This window comes from Eptatretus burgeri, chromosome 9 (genome assembly GCF_056783735.1).
Source record: "Eptatretus burgeri isolate ZD-2024b chromosome 9, Ebu_testis_v1, whole genome shotgun sequence".
NCBI classification, from domain to species: Eukaryota; Metazoa; Chordata; class Myxini; order Myxiniformes; family Myxinidae; genus Eptatretus; species Eptatretus burgeri.
The window spans coordinates 50,553,337-50,574,529 of NC_140969.1; the positions used below are offsets into that span (position 1 = coordinate 50,553,337).

General features: G+C 43.6%; 1 protein-coding gene and 1 long non-coding RNA gene across 4 annotated transcripts in view; one reads left to right on the plus strand and one right to left on the minus strand.

Moving 5' to 3' along the window:
• The window catches only part of LOC147020114 (uncharacterized), a 63,189-nt gene that overhangs the window by 2,299 nt on the left and 39,697 nt on the right, over positions 1-21,193 (minus strand). Inside the window, exons 1-2 of one of the 2 annotated variants that reach the window (XR_015061641.1) lie at positions 15,663-15,826; positions 10,015-10,164 (exon numbers count right to left, since the gene is read on the minus strand). This is a non-coding gene — a long non-coding RNA (uncharacterized LOC147020114). Of the gene's footprint in view, positions 1-10,014; positions 10,165-15,662; positions 15,827-21,193 lie in introns of those variants that run through there. The other variant, XR_015061642.1, reaches the window with a different exon arrangement.
• NPBWR2 (neuropeptides B and W receptor 2) lies at positions 10,833-14,232 on the plus strand. 2 transcript variants are annotated; one of them, XM_085895140.1, is made up of 2 exons: positions 10,833-11,488; positions 11,805-14,232. In XM_085895140.1, exon 2 carries the CDS (start codon positions 11,910-11,912, stop codon positions 12,891-12,893), a length of 984 nt encoding a protein of 327 aa, XP_085751266.1. In that variant the 5' UTR covers positions 10,833-11,488; positions 11,805-11,909; the 3' UTR covers positions 12,894-14,232. The 2 variants fall into 2 exon arrangements, with proteins under 2 accessions (XP_085751266.1, XP_085751267.1); XM_085895141.1 differs by having other exon boundaries at positions 10,833-11,424.

The following is a 21,193-nucleotide window of genomic DNA, read 5'->3' on the forward strand; positions in this document are numbered from 1 at the left end:
CTCATCCAAACTTGCCAGGGGGACCAAGGGTCACACGGTGGAGGTTGTAGTGACTTCATTTGTCCCCTCCCCAAGGAGGTCTTCAGGCTTGGACAAACAGTGTGTTAAGGTGCACAGATAGCTTATCGTGGCGTTTTTCCAAGGCTGCTTCTCATCACAAAAGTAATATTAATAATAGCATTAACCCTCTCGTGTTCAGTTGTCTTACCCTTCCTCCCGCCCTTGGTTTACTGAAGCTTGTGGCGAGGCAGTTGTCCTGAAACAACTTGCCTTTGCCTCATGGAAAGCAAACCCAACTGAGGGCAATCTCAGTTCTTTCCACAAAGCTCGGAACAAGTGTGTAGCTACCCTCAGGAGAGCCAGAAAACAACATCTTTCTCATCTCAAGTCTGAACTCTCAAACCTCTCTCCCTCCTCAAAATCCTGGTGGCGTTTAATCAAATCTGTTTCTGGTGTATGTTCCCCCTCCATCCCCTCCCTTACCTCAAATGGCCGCACTGCTGATTCCACACGTGATAAAGCTGAATGTCTAAACTCGGTGTTTGCAGCTAAATCTTGTGTCCCAAACCCATCACTATCTCTACCCACTTTACCCAGTCGCACCCAACTGTCCCTGGACTCTGTATCCTTTTCTCCTGACAAGGTGGAGAGCTTGCTTTCAAACCTCGAGGTAGATTCTGCAACCGGTCCAGACGGCATCAGCCCACGTGTCCTCAAAGCCTGCTCTTCTGCTCTTGCTCACCCTCTCTCTGTTCTATTCACCCTCTCATTTTCCCAAGGTCATCTGCCATCTGCTTGGAAATCTGCTAACATCACTGCCCTGCATAAAAAGGTGCAAAAACAGATCCCTGTAACTATAGACCAATCAGCCTTCTCCCAATCATCAGCAAGGTTATGGAATCCATCATCGCTTCAGACATGAAATCCTTCCTCTTCTCCAATGGCTTGATTTCCAATCATCAATTTGGTTTCAGACCAGGTCACTCTACCCTAGATATGCTGCTACTGCTCTCCCATCAATGGATGGAGGTCCTCAATGCCAGACAGGAAATCCGAGCCGTATCCCTGGACATATCACGTGCTTTTGACACAGTCTGGCACCCTGCCCTACTCACCAAACTCTCTTCCCATGGTATTCAAGGCCATCTCCACTCATGGGTGTCAGACTTCCTCTCCTGTCGCAGTCAACGTGTGGCCCTAAATGGAGTTCTTTCATCCCCTCTTCCTGTGCAGGCTGGAGTTCCTCAAGGTAGCGTTCTGGGCCCTGTTCTTTTTCTGGTTTTCATCAATGATCTCTCGGACTCTCTGGAAAATCCTCTATTTCTCTTTGCCGATGACTCAACCCTCTGCCGTACCATCTGTCATCCCTCAGACCGGCAAGCAGCAGCTTCTTCGCTCACTGCAGATCTGGATAAAATCACAAACTGGTCCAACACGTGGAACATGTCTTTCAATCCAGACAAATCTCACACTCTCACTATGTCTCTTCGAAAGGACCGTTTACAAAACCCCCCATCCACTTTCTCAACAATCCTCTGGAAGAAGTCTTTTCTTTCAAGCTTCTGGGTCTCACTATCTGCCATGACCTTTCCTGGGAAAGTCACATTTCCAACCTTTCCTCAAAAGCCAGTCGCCGACTGGGAATCCTCCGTCGTGCAAAGTCCTTCCTCGGCCCTCTTGAGCTCCTGACCACTTACAAAGCTTTTGTCCGTAGCCTGATGGAGTACTGCTCTCCCTCTGGGCTGGTGCTCCTGCCTCCCACCTTTCTCGACTTCACGCTGTCGAAACCAGGGCTTTTAAGATCATTGGCATCTCCCGCAATGAAGCTGAGTCTTTGGGCCTCTCACTCAATCACCGCAGGTTGGTCGGTGGTCTTTCTGTCTTCTACCGACTCCTCTCCAGCCTTGCCCCCCCCTGCTCTCTCTGCGATTTGTCCCAACCACATTTCCACAGGGCGCTCAAGGTCCGCCAATAACTTCTGGTAAAACTACCAAAATCACGAATCACTGCTCATCTTCACTCTTTCATTCCTCTTTTTTCCCGCCTTTGGAATAAACTTCCTCACTCTATTCTTTCCCATTCTTCCCTTCAGGCTTTCAAAACAGCTGTTCACCACCACCTCTTATCTTCCCCCATCCAAATCCTCGATCTTTTCTACCCCGATAATCCACCCAAGCCCACTTCCTTCAATTCTCCTGCTTTCCTTCCTGAAAGTCCCTTTAATGTCCATCTTCCCCTCGCCATGTTCCCCGCCCCATCCCCATCCCTCTCCCTTCCACAGTTCACCTGTGTCTGTTCCCCAATGTTTTGTCCCTTCCACTCCCGCCCCTCTTGTCTCATGCCTCCTTGCTGTGAGTTGTGTGTTAGCTCTCATACGAGCCTCGACCAAGGTATAAAAAAAAAAAAAAAAAAAAAAAAAAAAAAAAAAACATAATATTATTCTGTTAATGTTATTAATGTAACTATTCTCTCAATTCTTTCCAACATATCATTAGCTTTTTAAACAATCACCCCTATTGTTTAACATTAAACTAAAAGAAATCTGGAGAAAACCCGACATCTTGCAGACATTCTATGCTTATCGCGTTCCCCACAGATGAACGGATCCGATCTGCCTCAACTTGCTCTGCTTCAAGATAAAGTGATAAAATGAATCTTTATGCATCAATGATGTAACCAACTGCCTGTTTGATTTTCCAAGCCACAACATTTTGTGGACGACATGGATTGTTTATAACTCATATCTTGAGGCCTCATATGTCATTTTCCGGGGTTGTGGCTTCAAGTGTGACGTGCGATATTGTCCCTGGAGACCCCTACGACCCAATTGTGACCTTTCTTTGACGCATAACCCTATTCGTAATGCACATTCTCACCTCTAAGCTGTGGGGCCTGGATTCAAATCCCAACCCAGCTATAAACTGTCATCCAAGTGTTTCACAGGCAGGGTGATTCATGAACGTGTGCTGTCCCTCCAATGGACATTGAACTGGGCATCCCATCTGCCGACATAAGTTGGCGGACGTTAAACATCTGTGTCTTTCTCAATGGGTAGGTGAGCTATCGCCGGTACCTGAACAAATTCCAAATTCCTGCTCTAACCTTTGTTGAACATGAGGCCTGGCCAGCTGGTTCGTGAAAGACTTGGGACATGCTTCCCTCGGCCAACCCGACAACAGCATGGGAATAATTTTGGCTTTTAAAATGATGAAGAAGAATATTAATCCACTGTAATCTGCATGATCATAGCGGACATGCACATACACATACCCATCCATCCATCCATCCATTGGGACCATACTCTGTGCAGAGCGTTGGTGCTCCCCCGCTAGTCACCCCCCTGGCTTCTCCGAGAGTGAGCGGGTGTTTCTAGTCATGTAAAAACATAAGTCGTCACCAAATAAGCATCAAAACGAATTTTTCAGCAGAACCAAATACAACCGACGATAAAAAGGGGGGCAATGGACTGAAGAAATGTGGAAAATTCCATCACAGTGAAACACAATCACATGGAAATGGAGGCAAACTTGAAACAGCAACAGCTTTGAAATTCGAAATTCAAAAAATTTCAAATTCAAATTCAAAACGTGGGGAAACCCCGCGAATGTTGAAACCGTGAATGTGGGGGCATTGTTTCAGTGGGCAATGGGGGGGGATTGGTTCCAGGGATTTCTCAAACCGTGAAAAATCCACGAATGTCGGGGTAAAATGTGTGAGTGTTTTATTATCGTTGCAATGGGGCCAAGGGGGATAACATTATCGGTTCATGGTGGTCCCTGGTTCAAAGGGGAAAGTTTTTGAAGTTTAAAATGTTGGTGACCACGAATGCACGATTTCAGCTTCATTAAAGATGTTTACAAATAAAACCAGAGAGTTGGTGTCAAAACCACCCAATGCTCGCCTGTTTATACATTTATCGTTTTTAAAAGACGAGTCTAATAATATTTTTATAAAGCATCGCAGTGAAGTCTGATCCAAATAATTTTAAAGCAATATATGTATTTGTATATTGTAATCAGTAAAAAATAGTGTGGTAGATAAAAACATTAGAAAGGAAATAAATTGCACCAAAAACTTTAACATTTTCACACTCACAATGACGCTCATGCTCACGCCGGGGTATCGCTATCGCTCTCTGTTCTTCGAACAGGCGAGCTAAAAAGTTCAGACATCACCCATGCCTTCCTGTTCACCCTCCAGTACACGGGCAGCACCTGCTTGTTTTTGTTCTTCAGCGTACGTGGGTTCAGTGAACAGAAGAGCATCATGGGCTTTACCATGAAGTCCCCTTCGGCGTTTGCACAGAGAAGGGATACCCGGTCCTTTGCGGCCTTGAAGACCCTGCTTTGCTCTCGTGCTGTGAGATGAACGTTCTGGTCGGAATCTTTTTCCAAAACAAGTCAGTCTCATCAGCATTAAAGACTTGCTCTGGCAGGTACCCCATCTCCTCAATGAGGCTCGCGAGTTCTGCAAGGAATGCCTTGGTCGTGTCGTGGTCCGCAGAGCCACGCTCCTCTACAAGCTTGACGTTGTGCACATTATATCGTGCTTTGAAGCAGTGGAACTATCCCCTGCTCACTGTAAACGGGCTGGAGGTGCTGCTTGTACCTGCCGTGCTCATGCTTGCACCACCTGTGCCAGAGAGATGGTCGTGCAGGAGCTTTGCCTTCTCGCGTATGAATGGTCCGCTTAGACTAGAGGCATACCCTTCTGAGTGTTATCTTCGATCCTTGAGAGCCATTTTCAAAGAATGAATGGAGCGAGAAGCAATACACAGGTCAGAGCAAGGGGATGAAAATGATGGCGATCCAGGATGAGGTGAGTAGTCTGCACATTGTTTCTGGGGAATTTTTACGGGTGATGCTGTATTCAGCAGCTGATAATAGATGTGGTGAGTGATGCCATTGTCTAATTAGTCAGTATGTAGCTATCTGCTAATTATACCAACTAGCATAACCCGCGCTCTGCGCGACATGTTGGGGTAGGTGTGTTTGAGAAAGGAACTGATGCAGAGTATCAGTAGTAATTTTACTTTAATGCAGTAAGTGGAATACGATTTCACTGTTTCAGAACCATTTTATTTACTTTTTTTTTGTACCATGCACCTCATATGGTCTTTGAGATAATGTAAGCCGAATATCACGTTACTCAAGCGCAGAACAAAGTCGAAGATAGCGCGACACGAAACCACAAACTCGGAAATAATATACAAGATAGATATGCTGAACGTTTTCATTCTTTAACTCCCAGGACATGACGTCTTTCCTATCTGCAGGCAGATTATGCTGATCGTGTTTAAAATGTAACAGCTCAGATGGTGCTGTTTGTAGCAAGATGGTAATTTACACTAAGATGTGCTGAATGTTTCCATTGTGTAATGTCTGTATGTGGCGACCTGGTAATTACAAGATACATCAATAGGTGCTGTTAGTGTTTTCATTCTGTAAGTAACTCACGGAGGGGGGGGGGGAGTCATGGGGAATGACGTGTTACATTGGAGAGACGTCCCACGAAACTATGTTTATCCCGCGAAGCTACAACACAGCATGTACTGTTCCAAATGTTTAAAGTGCACATGGTGAGATGTCCACGAAACTCTTTATACCACGAAGCTACAATACACGTACATGAAGCATGTCATATTCGTGGCTCGAGAATGATGTTTTTCGCGTGTGTACAGTATTGTACTGAATGTACGTCCAGCTGCGTTGTGCATGGCTTGTGGAAGATATGTTTTCGAACTGTGCTCTGCTCGTGGCTCTTGAAAGAAATAAAAATCACCGCGAATACGTGGGGCAATTTCGCGCGAATGTGGGAGCATGTCGCAAATTATCAACCGCGAATACGTGGAACCTGCGAATGTCGGGGTCCGGGTGTGTATATAAATATCTTCTTCTTCTTCCTCTTTCGGCTTGCTCCCGTTAGGGGTCGCCACAGCGGACCAACTGTCTCCATTTCGCTCTATCCTCCACATCTTCCATTGACACTCCAACCACCTGCATGTCCGCCCTCACCGCATCCATGAACCTCTTCTTTGGCCTTCCTCTTCTCCTCCTGCCTGGCGGCTCCATCTTCTCTCCATCATATCAGCCAACTCTCGCCCTTTGCCAGTCATCGTCCCAACATTCAGAGTTCCAACTCTCACCTCCACACTTCTACCCTTCCCCCTCTCCCACTGCCTCCGGACTCGCCTTCCCCGTCTCCTTCTCCTCCTTCGCCCAGCAGTAGCACAATTTCCACTGGTACCCTGCTGACCACCGGTACCGGTGGCGGTCGTTGGTAACCCGGGCCTCGACCGATCCGGTATGGAAATTCGTTTTGTTGTCCGCATAATGATTTGGCATAGGTTTTTACGCCGGATGCCCTTCCTGACGCAACCCTGGTCGCCTCTTACGACACACAGGGATATGGTACACCTATTCTAACCGGGGCATACACCGGGCCCAGTACAACTGGTGCTCATTTCGCCGACCTCGGAAGGATGGCAGGCTGAGTCAACCCCCTGGTGTTTTCGACTTGGTTTATATATATTTATATATATATATATATATATATATATATATATATATATATATATATATATATACATATATATATATATATATATATATATATATATATATATATATATACATATACATACATATATTAATTCAGTGTCCCAACGGGGCTTGAACTCAGGACCTCTTGGGTCCCAAGCCACTGCCCTTACCACTGCGCCAACACCAGGACTGTGTGTATATAAATATATGTATATACATATCTATCGTAATAAATGTCAGTGTGTGTCAGTCAGTCAATCCGTCAGTGTGTCTCCTCCACAACGCCAAATCTATAAAACCTAGCAGCCTGAAACTTTGCATACATACAAAGAAAACTCCAAGGAAGTGCAAGAGTGAAAATTGGTTGCTTGGGTTAATCGAAATACCCCTTTTGAAGATAATTAACGGCCTTATTTAATTATACCCTTAGCCAGGTGCATCCTTGGCCACCATGCTCTCAATGGGGTTTTAAGGCACATCCTTGGTTTCCTCGCTGGGTTTAATTCCCCATTTTTTTCGGCCTGCTCAACAATGCCTTGAGTAAGAACAGGCCGCAATGATTTCTTAACAGGTGTATAATCGCAAATGTAAATTGACTCCGGTGTAACCAATCACCTTCAAAATCACACACCAAGTTGATTGGCTTCCACCTGTGTTAAATTGTCATGATTCTGATCATTTCTGAATAAAACTCAGCTGTTTCTGCAGGTTTCCTCTGCTGGGTGGTGCATTTCACAGAAATACTGAACCATGGGACCCAAGGAGCTTTCAAAAGATGGGATAAAGTTGTGGAAAAGCACAGATGAGGGAATGGGTATAAAAATATTTCAAAGGCCTTGAATATCCCATGGAGCACACTCAAGACAATCATTAAGATGTGGAAGGCGAATGGTACCATCAAGACCCTGCCTAGAAAAGGCCGTTCCTCCAAAGTAGATGACCAAGCAAGGAGGAGACTGATTAGAGAGGCCACCAAGAGGCCAATGGCAGCTTTGAAAGAGATACATGCCTCACTGGCAAAGACTGGTCACTGTGTGCAAGTGACAACAATACCCCAAGTGCTCCACAAGTCTGGCATGTATAGTAGGGTGGCAACAAGGAAGCCATTATTCAAAAAAGCGCACATTAAGTCCTGTTTGAGGTATGCAAAAAAACACTGGAGATTCTAAAGCCATGTGGCAAAAATGTTGTGGTCTGACAAAACCAAGATGGAACTTTTTGGCCTAAATGCAAATTTTTACATTTGGCACAAACCCAACACAGCACATCACCCAAAGAACACCATCCTTACTGTGAAGCATGGTGGTGGCAGCATTATGTTATGGGGATGTTTCTCAGCAGGGACTGGGGCACTTTTCAGGATAGAAGGGAAAGCGGATGGAGCAAAATACAGAAAAATCCGAGAGGAAAATCTGCTGCCTTCTGCAAGAAAGCTGAAATTGGGAAAGAAGTTCATCTTTCAGCATGACAACGACCCGAAGCACACAGCCAAAGTTATACTGGAGTGGCCAAGGAACAAAAGATAAATGTCCTTGAGTGGCCCAGTCAGAGCCCCGACCTAAATGCCAATCGAAAATCTGTGGCATGACTTGAAGATTGCTGTCCATCAACGTTCCCTACGCAACTTGACTGAGCTTCAACAGTTTTGTACAGAAGAATGGGCAAATATTGCCCAATCAAGGTGTGCAAAGTTGGTCGAGATATATCCCAACAGACTCACAGCTGTAATTGCTGTTAAAGGTGCTTCCACTAAGTATTAACTCAGGGGGTGGACACTTATCCAACCAAGATATTCTCGTTTTGTATTTTTTCATTAATTTTCTAAAATTTGTAGAATTTGTTTTTCACTTGGAAGTTGTGGGTCACGATGTTTAAATATAGAGGGAAAAAGTCTGTTTTAATGCAATTTAATTCCAGGCTATAAAGCAACAAAAGGGGAACATTTTGAAAGGGGGTGTACACTTTCTACAGACAGTGTATATATGCACAGATATACAAGTGCACATATAATAAATGTAAGTGTGTCAGTCAGTCAGTGTGCGCGTCTCCTCCATATTTCCAAAACAATGAAATCTAGCGGTCCAAAACATTGTATGCATACAAAAGGAACTCCAAGGGATTGCATGAATGAAAACTCAGTGTTTGGGTAAATTTAAACACCCCTTTTGAAGATAATTAATGGCTTACCTTCATGAAAGGCTTATTTTTGGTCAGCCCAACTTCACCTCGCAGGGGTCTAGCCACCATTTTGATTCGGCCTACTCAAAAAGACTTGCCTTGGAAACAAGATATACTCTCACGGACTAATGGAAGTATATAATCAAAATATGATTTCGGATTTGAGGATTGGATCTCGTGTTCTAAATAACTGTCAAAATCTGGAGTGAAATCTGAAAATTTAAAGAAATTATTGATTTTTATAACTAAGCTTATATCTTAAGCTTTACGCTTCAAGGGAACGTGATCTGATCTGAATCCTTATTAATGATCTGAGCTCAGGCCGTGAGAGAAAAGGAATGATTTCATACGATCAACTGCAATGATTGATTCCATGACGTTGCTGATGATTGGAAGTAAGGTCTGTAGTTAAGGGGATCAGTTTTTCTACCTTGTTAATGTAATGCAGCGATATTGGCTGGCTTCCAAGCAGATCGAAGATGACCTCACACAAATGATAGGGTTAAAAATAGCAGAAAGAGGATATGCAACACAGCAGAGTGGGTTCTTAGGACACGTGAGCTGATGCCGTCCAGTCCAGTTACAGAATCAGAATCGAGGGGTGGGGAGAAAGGGTGGGGGTATGAAGGAAGCTCGGGGGGGGGGATTGGAGAAGGCATACTAAGGAGGAAGGTGTGATGTGATGAGGTGAGAGGCAAATAAAAAGGAGGGACATGAGGTGGAGGGATACTTAAGAGGGGGATACCACGTGGACAAGTAGAAAAGACGAGAGGGAGGGTATTGAGATGGAGGGGTTTTAAGATTGTTAATGCACATGATGAGGAATCGATGGTCATGTGTGGGCAACCTCTGCAAACTTGACTTCTCATTAATCCTAATTTAGAGATGTGGAGAGAGATATCATGGGAGAGTGAAATGAACGATTGTTGAAAGCATGGAGGAAAGTGGTGCTGTCGGTACAAGGTGACGGTCAATGGACCAAACGTTCAGTAGTGAGATAAGTTTGTGAAACAATCCTTGTGAAGAAGATGATGAAGAAGAAGGAGATTTTATGATAAAGCAGAATACTTGGGTGCTCCTAAAGGAGAAATAAGGAAAGTGAAGCATTTTTAGAATGCGAATAAAAGATTTTAAGGGAGGAAGCAAATCATTCAATAAATATTGAGTTTATCGGTATGGAGAAAAGGAAAGGATAAAGAATGATGAAGGAACAGAATATAGGCAGAACAAGTTTGAAAATGCAAACAACAACACAGGGATAAAACCAGAACAATCCATTTGGTAGAGTGCATACCTGGCCAGGCTGAAGTTTGCATTTTGTATCCCACTGATAGGCCGGATCCGGATCCGGAGCTGAACCAAAATTGAATTGATTTGTCCTTGTCACACACCCAATCTGTCCACCAAGTTTCGTCCGAATCCATCAACAATGTGTTGAGATATCCTGTTCACAACAGACAGACAGACAAACAGACAGGGGTGAAAACATAACCTTCGTCCACCTTAGGTGACGGAGGTAAAGAAACAGAAAAACACGATGGATCTGGTGCAGAAAATTTAGCTTGCATTAGATGAAGGAACTGAACGACCCCATATTGAACACGCTCAGACCTGGAAATGTCATTTCACAAATGGTCACCAATTTGAAATGTGATATCAAACTTCAAATTGAATTGGCGATATACAAATATTTAGTCTGGAACTGGCTATTTGAAATATTGATAGAGACTGTCGAAATTTATGCATAAATAAAATACCGACAGTAAAACGTACATGCTCTCCCACACGAAACCCACCTTAAAACGCCTCAAAAACACGATGGGCGAGTGTCGGCCAATCAAGGAATGAATTCCTCGGTAATGGTTTGTGGGGTGAGTACTGCCAACCAGTGTCGGTGCACGTGGCAAACCGCTCATTCAAACTTTTCATTAAATGTATTTAATCAAATTCAAGGAAAACTGCTTTGTAATCCTTTGTGAGTATACACAATTTTTGTTTTTCAACCAAAAATGTTGGGGGGGGGGATGATAGACATGCTGCCCCCATTCTCTAAGAAGTGTGAGGTGTGAGGTGTGTGTGTGCGGGGGGGGGGGGGTGAGACACCCCCCTGTCCCCTACCTACCTGTCCCCTGTCCCCTACCGATCGAGGCCCTTACTTGTATGTCTATTAGGTTTTGTTTGATTTACATTTAAAATAGGAAAGATGATTTTGGTACAACCTGTATATTGTATTGCCTCTACTTTAATACAAAACTGCTTTTTATATACGACAGGTAGCCTTTGATTTTGCCATTTATTTGGTGTTGAAATGAATTTCGGAGGTTGATGTGGTGGGGTGATCGGCAAAAGGCGTTTATTTCCATTTTCTAATAAGAGTTGTTTTTATCATATTTATCACATTAACAAATCATATTATCAGCAAATTGTTTTGGCAATGCATTTTTTGATGTGAGCTACGAAGAGCCACACATCCATCCGATTCCTTTGGTCTGCACAAGATGGTCTTGGATTAAGTAGGAAACATGCTCCTCCTGCGTTTGCCGCATACAAATGAAAGCGATCTTCTGGGCGGCCTTTCTGCCATTCTCGGTTATACACGGGTGTGTTCCAGCTGTGCACGCACAGCCCTCGTTTCTCGAGACCAGTGTCCCTCTTCGGCCTGCCCCACACGTCGTGATTTCCACACTGAGCACACGATCTGCAGGTGACCGAGCAAGCCGCGATCCACGTCCACATTCGTATTCATTTGCAATGTTTTTTTGCAAGAGGTATTTATTCATGTTCGTTAAGCATTTAGTTTTCCTTTACGCTTTCAGCAATTATTATTATTTTTTTTAATTTAAAAAAGATTCTTTGATTGAAAAATTGATATTTGTCTCATTTAAAAGGGACGTACGATGCATTACGAGTGCGCTTGAATTTTCATGCTGTTTTACACATTTTTTTTCTTCGTAGATACCTGTACCTGCATTTCATTGCAACTCTTTGCAAATTTGGTTTTGGTGCTCGCTTAACTGTCCTTGTAGTTTATATTTTTTTCCGCATTTATTTTGTACATTTTTTTTCTTCACCAAATCAATTCAGTGCAACCAAGAGCGCAGGGCGTGAAAAGACGGATGGTGTGGACGAAGCTTGGGGCATGAAACCAGGGAGTGTGCGGGTGAAGCCTAGGGCATTCCGTTGACAACCATGGATGTGGTGGTAAACGGCTCCACCTGGAGCGACATGGAGACAGGACCCGGTCAAACCAACACGAACTGGACGATAGCTGCAGTAAACAGGGGATTTTACATTGCAATCCCTGTGCTCTACTCGCTCATCTCGGCCGTCGGCCTTACCGGGAACACAGCCGTTGTGTATGTGATCGTGCGAGGACCCAAGATGAAGACTGTGACCAATATGTTCATTCTCAATCTGGCAGTTGCCGACGGACTGTTCACACTCGTTCTGCCCATAAACATCGCAGAGCACCTCCTGAGAACGTGGCCATTTGGAGTCGCCATGTGCAAGATAATCATAGTCATTGACATGTTTAACATGTACACCAGTGTGTACTTTCTTACGGTCATGAGCATCGACCGTTACCTCGTCGTCTCAGCCACAGTGCGCTCGGAACACCTACTGTGGCGCACGTACTCAACAGCCAAGCGTACCAGCCTAGCTGTATGGCTTCTCGTCTCAGTGATTGTCCTGCCATATGCTATCTTTGCCAACACCGAGCAAGTCTCCTTTGGCCGTACCCACTGCAATCTGCAGCTCCCGGTACCAAAACTAGGCTGGTTCAAAGCGGCGCGTATATATTCGTTGCTGTTCGCCTTCGTCCTGCCCGTATCTACCATTTGCTACCTGTACGCACAGACACTCCGCAAGCTGCGCAACATGCGCCTTCACACGAATACACGCACACTCAACAAGGCGAAGCGCAAGGTGACACTTATGGTGCTCGCAGTTGTTGCCATATGTCTCGTGTGCTGGACTCCGTACCACATGGCAGCCATGGTGACCCTCACCATGTCCCTCGATGAGACACCTACGGTGGTGGTTATTTCATATTTACTTGCAGTCCTCAGCTACACTAACAGCTGCCTCAACCCATTCATCTATGCTTTTCTTGATGAGAACTTTCGCAAAAGCTTCCGGAAGCTTGGAGAGTGCGCGCCGGTCTGTTATTGAAGGCACTCTGGCTTGAGATAGAGTGCGCATTGACCTAAAAACAATAAAAAATAAAATTAAAAAGTGCGCACCAACCTGAAATGTCAATTGCACCAGCCTGGCATGGAGTGCACTGGCCAAGCCTTGAATGGAATCAATCCATCCATTTGACAGATCTGAGATGTAGTGCAAACTGGCTTCAGAGATGTAGGTTTTATTGGCCTGAGGTGGAGTGCACGCTGGTCTGAGGTGGGACGCATTCTGGCCTGAGGTGGGGTGCCCGCCGGTCTGAGATGGGGTGCGTGCTGGCCTGAGACGGAGTGCGTGCTGGCTTGAGATGGAGTATGTGCTGGCCTGAGACGGAGTGCGTACTGGCTTGAGATGGAGAATGTGCTGGCCTGAGATGGAGTGCACACCATCCTGGCCTGAGGTGGAGTGCACACCATCCTGGCCTGAGATGGAGTGCAAATTGGCTTGAGATGGAGTGTGTGGAAGCCAAACCTGAGACAGGGTTGTATGACAGGTCTGAGATGGAGTATTCAATTGTTTTGTTGCAGTCATGTCACCCAATGTGCATGTTGGCAGGTATAAAGATATGTTCACCTTACTTACTTTTATATCTACCTATCCATCATCCCTTTTCTTTTATCTCTCATTATAAATGTCGGTGTGACCTTTTTCTTAATTCCCCCTCCCGTCATTTTACCACAATACCCCTTCACCAGTACATGATCCTATAATTATAACAAAGCATTTTCCTTCACATTAATTTACAATCGGTATTTTCATCCTAATACTTTCTGAAAATGCCTTCATTTTCCTTATTTCCATCATGGGTTTGCACACAAGTGGGTAAAACGTGAGTGAATATAGAGATAAGCAAACAGCTATACCTGTACTTTATATGAGTCGAATTTGTAAAGCAATTTTGCATGACATTCGTGGTTTTGTGTGAGAATTTGTGAATGGCGTGTTTTTTTTCAATGAAGCAGGTGATCATATTGCTGGAAAATTGCCATAATATATTAATTCCATTTCCTTACATCTTTTTTACATGTCATTGTAAGCCAGGCACTCAAAGTGCTTGAATGTTTATAATTTCACTATTTTTGAACATGTGATTTATTTGCCTGTAAAGGAAAACCTCCTGATGTAAACCCACAATACCTCCGTACTCTCCTCCGATTAAGGTGTACTGCTACTCAAGGCGGTCTCATCTGACATCCTGTTTAAGGAATTTAAACTGTGGATCTTTTGTCACAGTGGTTACACATGGCCATAATAAACAGGTCTTAGACACGTGTTGTTTTTTCTAAATTAAAAGGATGGTTGTGTACTAATGAAAATGGCATTGTCATTTATTTGTACATCTCAGAGCACTGCGTTTATCCTTTCATGGCTGCTTCCTGATATCACAAATCGATGTGCAGACAGCATTGGAGTCCATCTTGGAGGAAATCATTCTCATTTAGCAAGCAAAGTATGAGCGATAATTCTAAAACTTCAGCAAATATGACAGCTATTAATCTGTCTGGCCAGGCTGAATAATTGGAAGGGGATGCTACAAAGATTATTTCTCAAAACTGTCTCTTATCGGCACATTAGATCTCCATAGTGTAGTTGACACACATTGAATTAATGTGGCGTTGATAGAGCACAGGCATGATGGGCCAAAAAGCCTCTCTCTCCCTGTATCAAATTTCCTTCTACATATCTTTGTATAGCAATTTAAAACAAATGTGAAAGTCTGACAATGAGAGCTTGTCACTCTTTCCGACACAGACAATGTCAACTACTTGGTGTATACATTCAGCATAGATACACTTTATGTTGTAGCACACAAAAGCTTATAGGCATATAATGAAGTTGTATGCCAATGTTTCTGAGATATGGCATTATTTGTACAGGATGACTGTATAATTACTTCACGTGTAAGTACCTTTTAGTAATTATTTAAAAGTAAGGGGAGGTGAGAAATTTTTTCGAACAAAAAAAGAAAAAGAAAAAAGAAAATTCAAACTGATTTCTCAAAATGTTTCATATTATTTGTGACCAAAATAACTTTTGACAAACTTTACAACTTATGGCTTGAAAAAAGCATAACATGAGAGGTTGTTTTTCAAAATTATCCCAGATTCCTTTCCCTTTACAACAGTGATTCTCAACCCTTCCTCTGTCATTTACCCCCTCGGCTTGATGGAATTTCGCCACTTACCCCCTTACTCCCATGCAAAAAAATGCATAGCCGGCATAGAGGCACAGAAAAAAAGGAGATGGAACAACTTTATTATTAAGGTTTTGCACCATCCCACATGAAGGGGGGGATGCATCCCCCTATCCCCCACCAGGATCTACACCCATGCCAGCCATAATTTTTCTAAACAGACTGACCAGGTATAGTGTATTACAGAATTAATACTTAATTTTCAGGTATGATACATTTACCCCTGGTTGAGAATCATTGCTTTACAAAGTTCTTAATAATTAAATCTGCAAATTATACTCTGGATTTCAAGACAAAACAGAAGATACTAAGAGTGTTGCTATTGGAGAAAAATATAACAAGCTAGAACAATGAACAATGAGCATGGGTGGGGTATACATATACAGTATATATTACAGTAGATCTGAGAACCAGTGCAGACTCACTCATGGAATGATACGGGAAGGCAAATAGCCTCTCCTTTGGTGGCCTATAACAGCTGGAATTATATATATATGGAGATACTAGCAAAGTACCCATCTTCGACGGGTAATTCATAAATGAAAGCATATGTCTCAGTTACTCACAGTTTCTGTTGAGTCAATTTTGTTACGAACGGGTCTCTTCGGTCGTCTACTGCAGCACAGTTTTTAAAAACAACATTCCTCGTTTTCTTGTCTGGGGCATGGACGTGCAGCTTTGATCTTGATCCAACTTTTGATGCTGCAACATACAACATTTCATGTGAGAAAACAGGCGAACGCAGATCTAGTCTGATTATGCTGAACGTCTGTCCCTGTGCTTTGCTTATTGTCATGGCAAAGCAAGGTCGTAAGGGAAATCGTAATCTACGGAACTGGAATGTCAGGTCACTGTCAGATGGTATAAGTGGTATCCTTGGAATTAATGCATGCTTTCCTGCTGCCGGTCCATTAATAAGGATTACTTCAATCACATTTGGGCTCATTCGGTAGACTGTACAGCGGGTGCCATTCATGATATTTGGTGGATTCAATGAACGTAGAACAATAACTGGGCAGCCCACTTTCCGCTTAAGTTTTGTGTGGTGGTATCCCTGATATTTCAATGGAATTCAGAAATTCAATGGGAAAGTGCACCGCTTCCTCCGGAGTGAGTGTAGTGTTGATTGCATTATATATCTTGACTTCTCCTGGGAAGCGGTCAATGATGGAAGAGTTGACAGCATCCACTGTTTCATTTAGAGGTGCGAGTATCGCTCGTTCTAACAACCAGTTGTTGTCGTTTGGAGCATGTCCTGTTAATCCGACATAGATTTCCTCGATTAATTTGGATGAAGTTTCGTGCTGGTGGATCCCTTCTGGTAAAGTGATGGTGTCCGGTTTATTTTCAACAGGGTAGTTACCATCTCCAATGTTCATGAGGAGGTCGGCGTAATTAGCAGCGGTGGGGTCGTTTGTAAGCTGTGCTCGTATATTGTCGTGCAGTCGGTACGTTGTAACGTTTCGCCATAACGGCGATCGCTTCAGCGTCACATCGACTATGTTTGCACGTGTTCCTTGCTTCACAACGGGTAGTATTTGGCGAAAGTCTCCATAGAACATTACCAGGATGCCACCAAATGGTTTTGAATTTCCACAAATATCCTGTAGGGTCCTATCGATCGCTTCATACACGGCCCTGTGTGTCATCGGAGCCTCGTCAACAATAATTGCTTTGGCTTTGTTCACTCCAGCGATTGCTGTCCCTTTTTTCATAGAGCAGGTTGGTGTATCTTGTTTGTGAGCATTCAGGGGTACTTTGAAGGCGGAATGTAGAGTACGTCCCCCTGTTAGTAAAGTTGCGGTTATACCACTCGATGCTGTAGCAATAGCGATATGGCCATTCAATCTGATCTTTGCGAGAATTAAGTTCAAGAGGAACGTTTTACCTGTCCCTCCAGGAACGTCAACAAAGGTGATACCGCAGCGCTGTGTTTACTTTGTCGAGAAATAGTGCATATATTTCTCTCTGATTTCCCATCAGCTGATGCTCGTGGTTGTTGATGTACTGGTTTTGTTCACATACATCGAAATTCGGGTACCAGACGTACTCCTGTGCGTGGTTTGCGGCTGTTGTATGGTCAATGACAGGAAGGTTGTAGTTATTCAGAGTTTGACCTCCTTGTGCAAGGATGTGTCTTCAATTTCCATCAAGCAAAGATTGTACATCTCCCCTGCATGGTCGTCGTCAACATGAACGTTGTGGCAATGGAAAAAAAATTCTCTGCGAACGCAGCTTTATGATCATTCCAGAGTGCGAGTGGGTTACTTGGTTCACAAAAAAATCAACAGGACAATGAATAATATCCGAAGACTTTGCGGGCTCTGTCCAATAGTTGCCTCTCGCAAGGCATTATGTATATGGTTGTCATCCTCTGCAAGTCCCTTCCTCCAGACATGCTTCTCAAAAAGTTGGTGGGATTACACCTTCATGACTCCTGAGATCTTCGAACGTTGTCGGACCATGTTCCTGCTGAAGCAGCATGCGTAAAACATAGCACTCTGATTGTTTTGGATTGACCGTGTAAACCCTACCGATAGCAGGACTTCTGAATACACCAGGGAATTGTGGTTCTGGAGTTCCCCTCTTGCGTCGATTGCACTTTTTGTTGCAAGAATCCCACGTGTAATACTCTGGAACTTCGTGATAAGAGTGTTTTCGCAAACTCATCCGTACGGCAAATGGTGAAGAATTCTGTCAGAGTTGTCTTTGGTGGTCCCGCTCTGGCGCGGGCATCAGCATTGCTCCTGTCAAAGTACACTTGCTGGCCATTCTCCAGGTGGATAGCCAGCTGCATCACTGGTGGATAGTGTTCATGCATCGGGAAGCCCAAGATTCGGTGAGCAGCTTCCATGGCACCCACGGACCTGGCTTCTCGATATTGTTGTATTTCATCATTATTTTGTCCACCTTTAATAGTGAAGATCGCTTGGTCACTTCCCTTGTTGACATACTTCAGCACATATTTCACACTTTTGACTGAAGTACAAATTTCAACATTCGTGTGGCACTTCATTTGTTTTAAAAGCCAAGGGTTGTGAGGTACAACCCACCGATTGTCTATAACATGCTCGATACGCTGTCCATTTACAATCTTGGTGATTGCGATTACATTCCCTCCGTCCTCTGGGGTAAGCCTGCGGTACTTGGGATAGCTATCTTGCCCTTGTTCCGTCGCATCCATAAAATCCATCGGGAACATTTTTAAGCAGGATCCGTCGTTCATACATGGACTATTTCTGTTGAAAGGGACGCATGGTCCATGGATCATGTTGCATTTCACCAGTTCGTGCAGTTGAAGTTCCGAATCCGGATATGGTATTTCCGCAGATATGACTTGATCAATAACGTCGGGTCTAATTTTGCTTCCTAGGAACAGCCAGAGTAGTACATGCACATGAGGGAGCCCTCTTTTCTGGAATTCGATAGAATACAGCCATGCCAGTAAGTCACCAAAAGTTCCATTCTTCAACAGATCCATCAGTTTCTTCAATTTCAAATGAAAAAACATGACAGACGATATCTGGCCGGTCTGATGCTCTTTGTTTCGGTAGAAGATTTTCTGTAATTTCGGACCATTTCGGATTAGTAGTGGAGGTTATGAACAGATCTGGTCCGCCATACTTCCGCATGTATGTGATGACATCTTGGGAGCACTCGTGCATATAGTGCGGACCGCCCGTGAATGTAGATGGTAACACGATCTTTTGCCCCACGTTCCGCGGATCACAGTCGTTATTAAATATAGCATCTCTGAAGTTTTGGTAGCTGTCCGCTTTTCGAGCTTTCTGTTCCCGTCTGAGAAAATGTAATCATTCTGTTTCTATCTTACAGTACATGTCAACTAAAAATTGCTGGAACAGTCTGCGGCACAGTAACAAATGATTAGTCTGTCGACACATGATATAGTATGCGTAAAACTGCATTTGCGTTATTTTGCGTGCAGCGGCTGACTGCAAATATACGCTCCATCTATTTGTGCTATAATGAAACAGGATTGGGTACTGCAGAGTGTCGTATGCACGGTGTAATTCTGATATATGCTGGAATGCTCCATCACGCTAGTGTAAACAATATCTCTGGTCGCAGTTGGTTCGTTCGGCATTAGTATGCCTACTTCATCACGGGATGGCGCGTTGTAACGGCGAGGATGTTGTGTGGCCGGCTGCTTATTTTCGTGGATGACCACTCTAAGATCTTCTCTCCCGTCTTGGTTCATGCTTTCAACAGTCGTTTTCAGGTTTCTGACGTATTTGTTGTTCTCATGCAATAACTCTGTGAGCTTCGTTACGATGTGTGGTTTCATACCAGTACCGATGGCCAAACGTGCTTCATGTTTGGCTCGTCTGCTGTCAAAGAAATAAATTTGCAGAAACTGTCTAGGCGTATAGTCTTGCAGATGGAGACTTCCAATTTTGTGACACACTTGACCTTGGACAGTAAAATTGAGATCCCATCCATGAATCTGTCGTCTCGTGCAGCCAAAACTTGTCATTTGAAATGCGCAATTATAAAGACGTACGTTCTGAAGGAAATGGTCAGAATCATTATTTGTTCCATTGAGCAGTGACAGCAGATATTGAGGTGGCATTGGGAATAAATCCAATTGGATTTTTCCACTTGCACAGCAAAATCTTGGTGGCTCGCCAGCAATTTTTTTTGCCTCACAGTAGTTACATGCTATTTCCATTTCTCCAATATCTGTTTCAAGGAAGAACACATTTTCATCATTCGTGTAGGCTCGTCAGACCGCTGGCAACTGCAGCTGTCATCTTGCATTCCTTTGTGCACGGGCTTCTGGTAATCGCTGGGAGATTCTTCTTCGTTTCGGTGTTTTCAGCATGTTACCACCTGGTAACATATAAAAGTGATTCGTAATGTGCGTTTCAATCAACAGATTTTAGTTCTTGGAATATATAGCCCCCCCCCCCAGATTATTTTGTGTGCATGGCCTTTCATGCATGTGTATGGCCTGAATGATGGAGAATTACCAGTGCTGCAGTGGGATTTCCCAGTGCTGCAGTGGAATTTCCAAGTAAAGTAATGCAGTGGAATTTCCAAGTACATACTGCAGTGGGAATTCCAAGTACTGCAACAGGAGTACCAAGTGTTGCAGTTGAATTGCTAAGTGCTGCAGTTGAATTTTCAAGTGCTGCAGTGGGACTGCAAAGTGGGATTGCAAAGTACTGCAGTGGGTCTTCCAAGTATTGAAGTGGGGTTTCCAAGTACATAAAAGTGACTTACCGGAATGTAGTAAGATCTTGCAAACTCACAAACTGATTTTCAGGTACAATCTCACTTGATGGTCAGCTAAAAAGGAGAGTGAATAACTTTACTTTTATTTTACTTTATTTGGAGCAGTAAAACTCCACCAAACAGGGTGGGTAGTTGTACAATTTTTGCTCAGTAGTGACTGATGACTGAGTTATGAGTCAGTGGATAAAGAAAAAAAATCTTAGCTTGACAATTTGAGGATGGTAGTATAATTTGAGTCAATTAGACAATTTAAAGTTGATTATAGGCCGAGAGTGATTGGATCAGAAAAGTATGCTGGTAAGCAAACCACCTGCATCTTTCGTTCTACTTTTCAAATGCAAACCTGCAAAACTACTGAATACAACACTGTGTCTTTTTGCACTGTTGACTGTTCAAATAAAGAGCAAACCTAACCTGCATCTTTTTCGCACTGTTCAAATGTTATGCAAATCTGCATCTTTGTTTCACTGTTTAAATGTTTTGCACTGCTGAATAGTAGCTTGCTGGCTTTTAGGATAAGGCTTAAAGGAAGGCAAGCTCAACAGCAATTTTTTTTTAGTTTTGGCTTTTTTCTTCTGTTGTCTACAAATAAAGGCGCGTAGGGGATGGTTATGAAGTACAAGTCAGGAAAGGATAAAAAAAAATTACTCACATGAATGAATTGTTGCTCATTCTCATTGCTCATTCCATCGATAAAATAAACATTTTTCCGTCGATAATCACAATTTTCAATGAACGTGGTAGGCGATTTTACTTTCTTATTCAATGAAAGTGGAAACGGTTTTACTTCCTTCTTAAGAGCATTGGGTGTGTCCTGCCAATTATCACCCCCAAAATTCAC

What these genes read in the sequence shown, in the direction of transcription:
- NPBWR2 (XM_085895140.1), top strand. Translation starts at nt 11,910, where the DNA reads ATGGATGTGGTGGTAAACGGCTCCACCTGGAGCGACATGGAGACAGGA.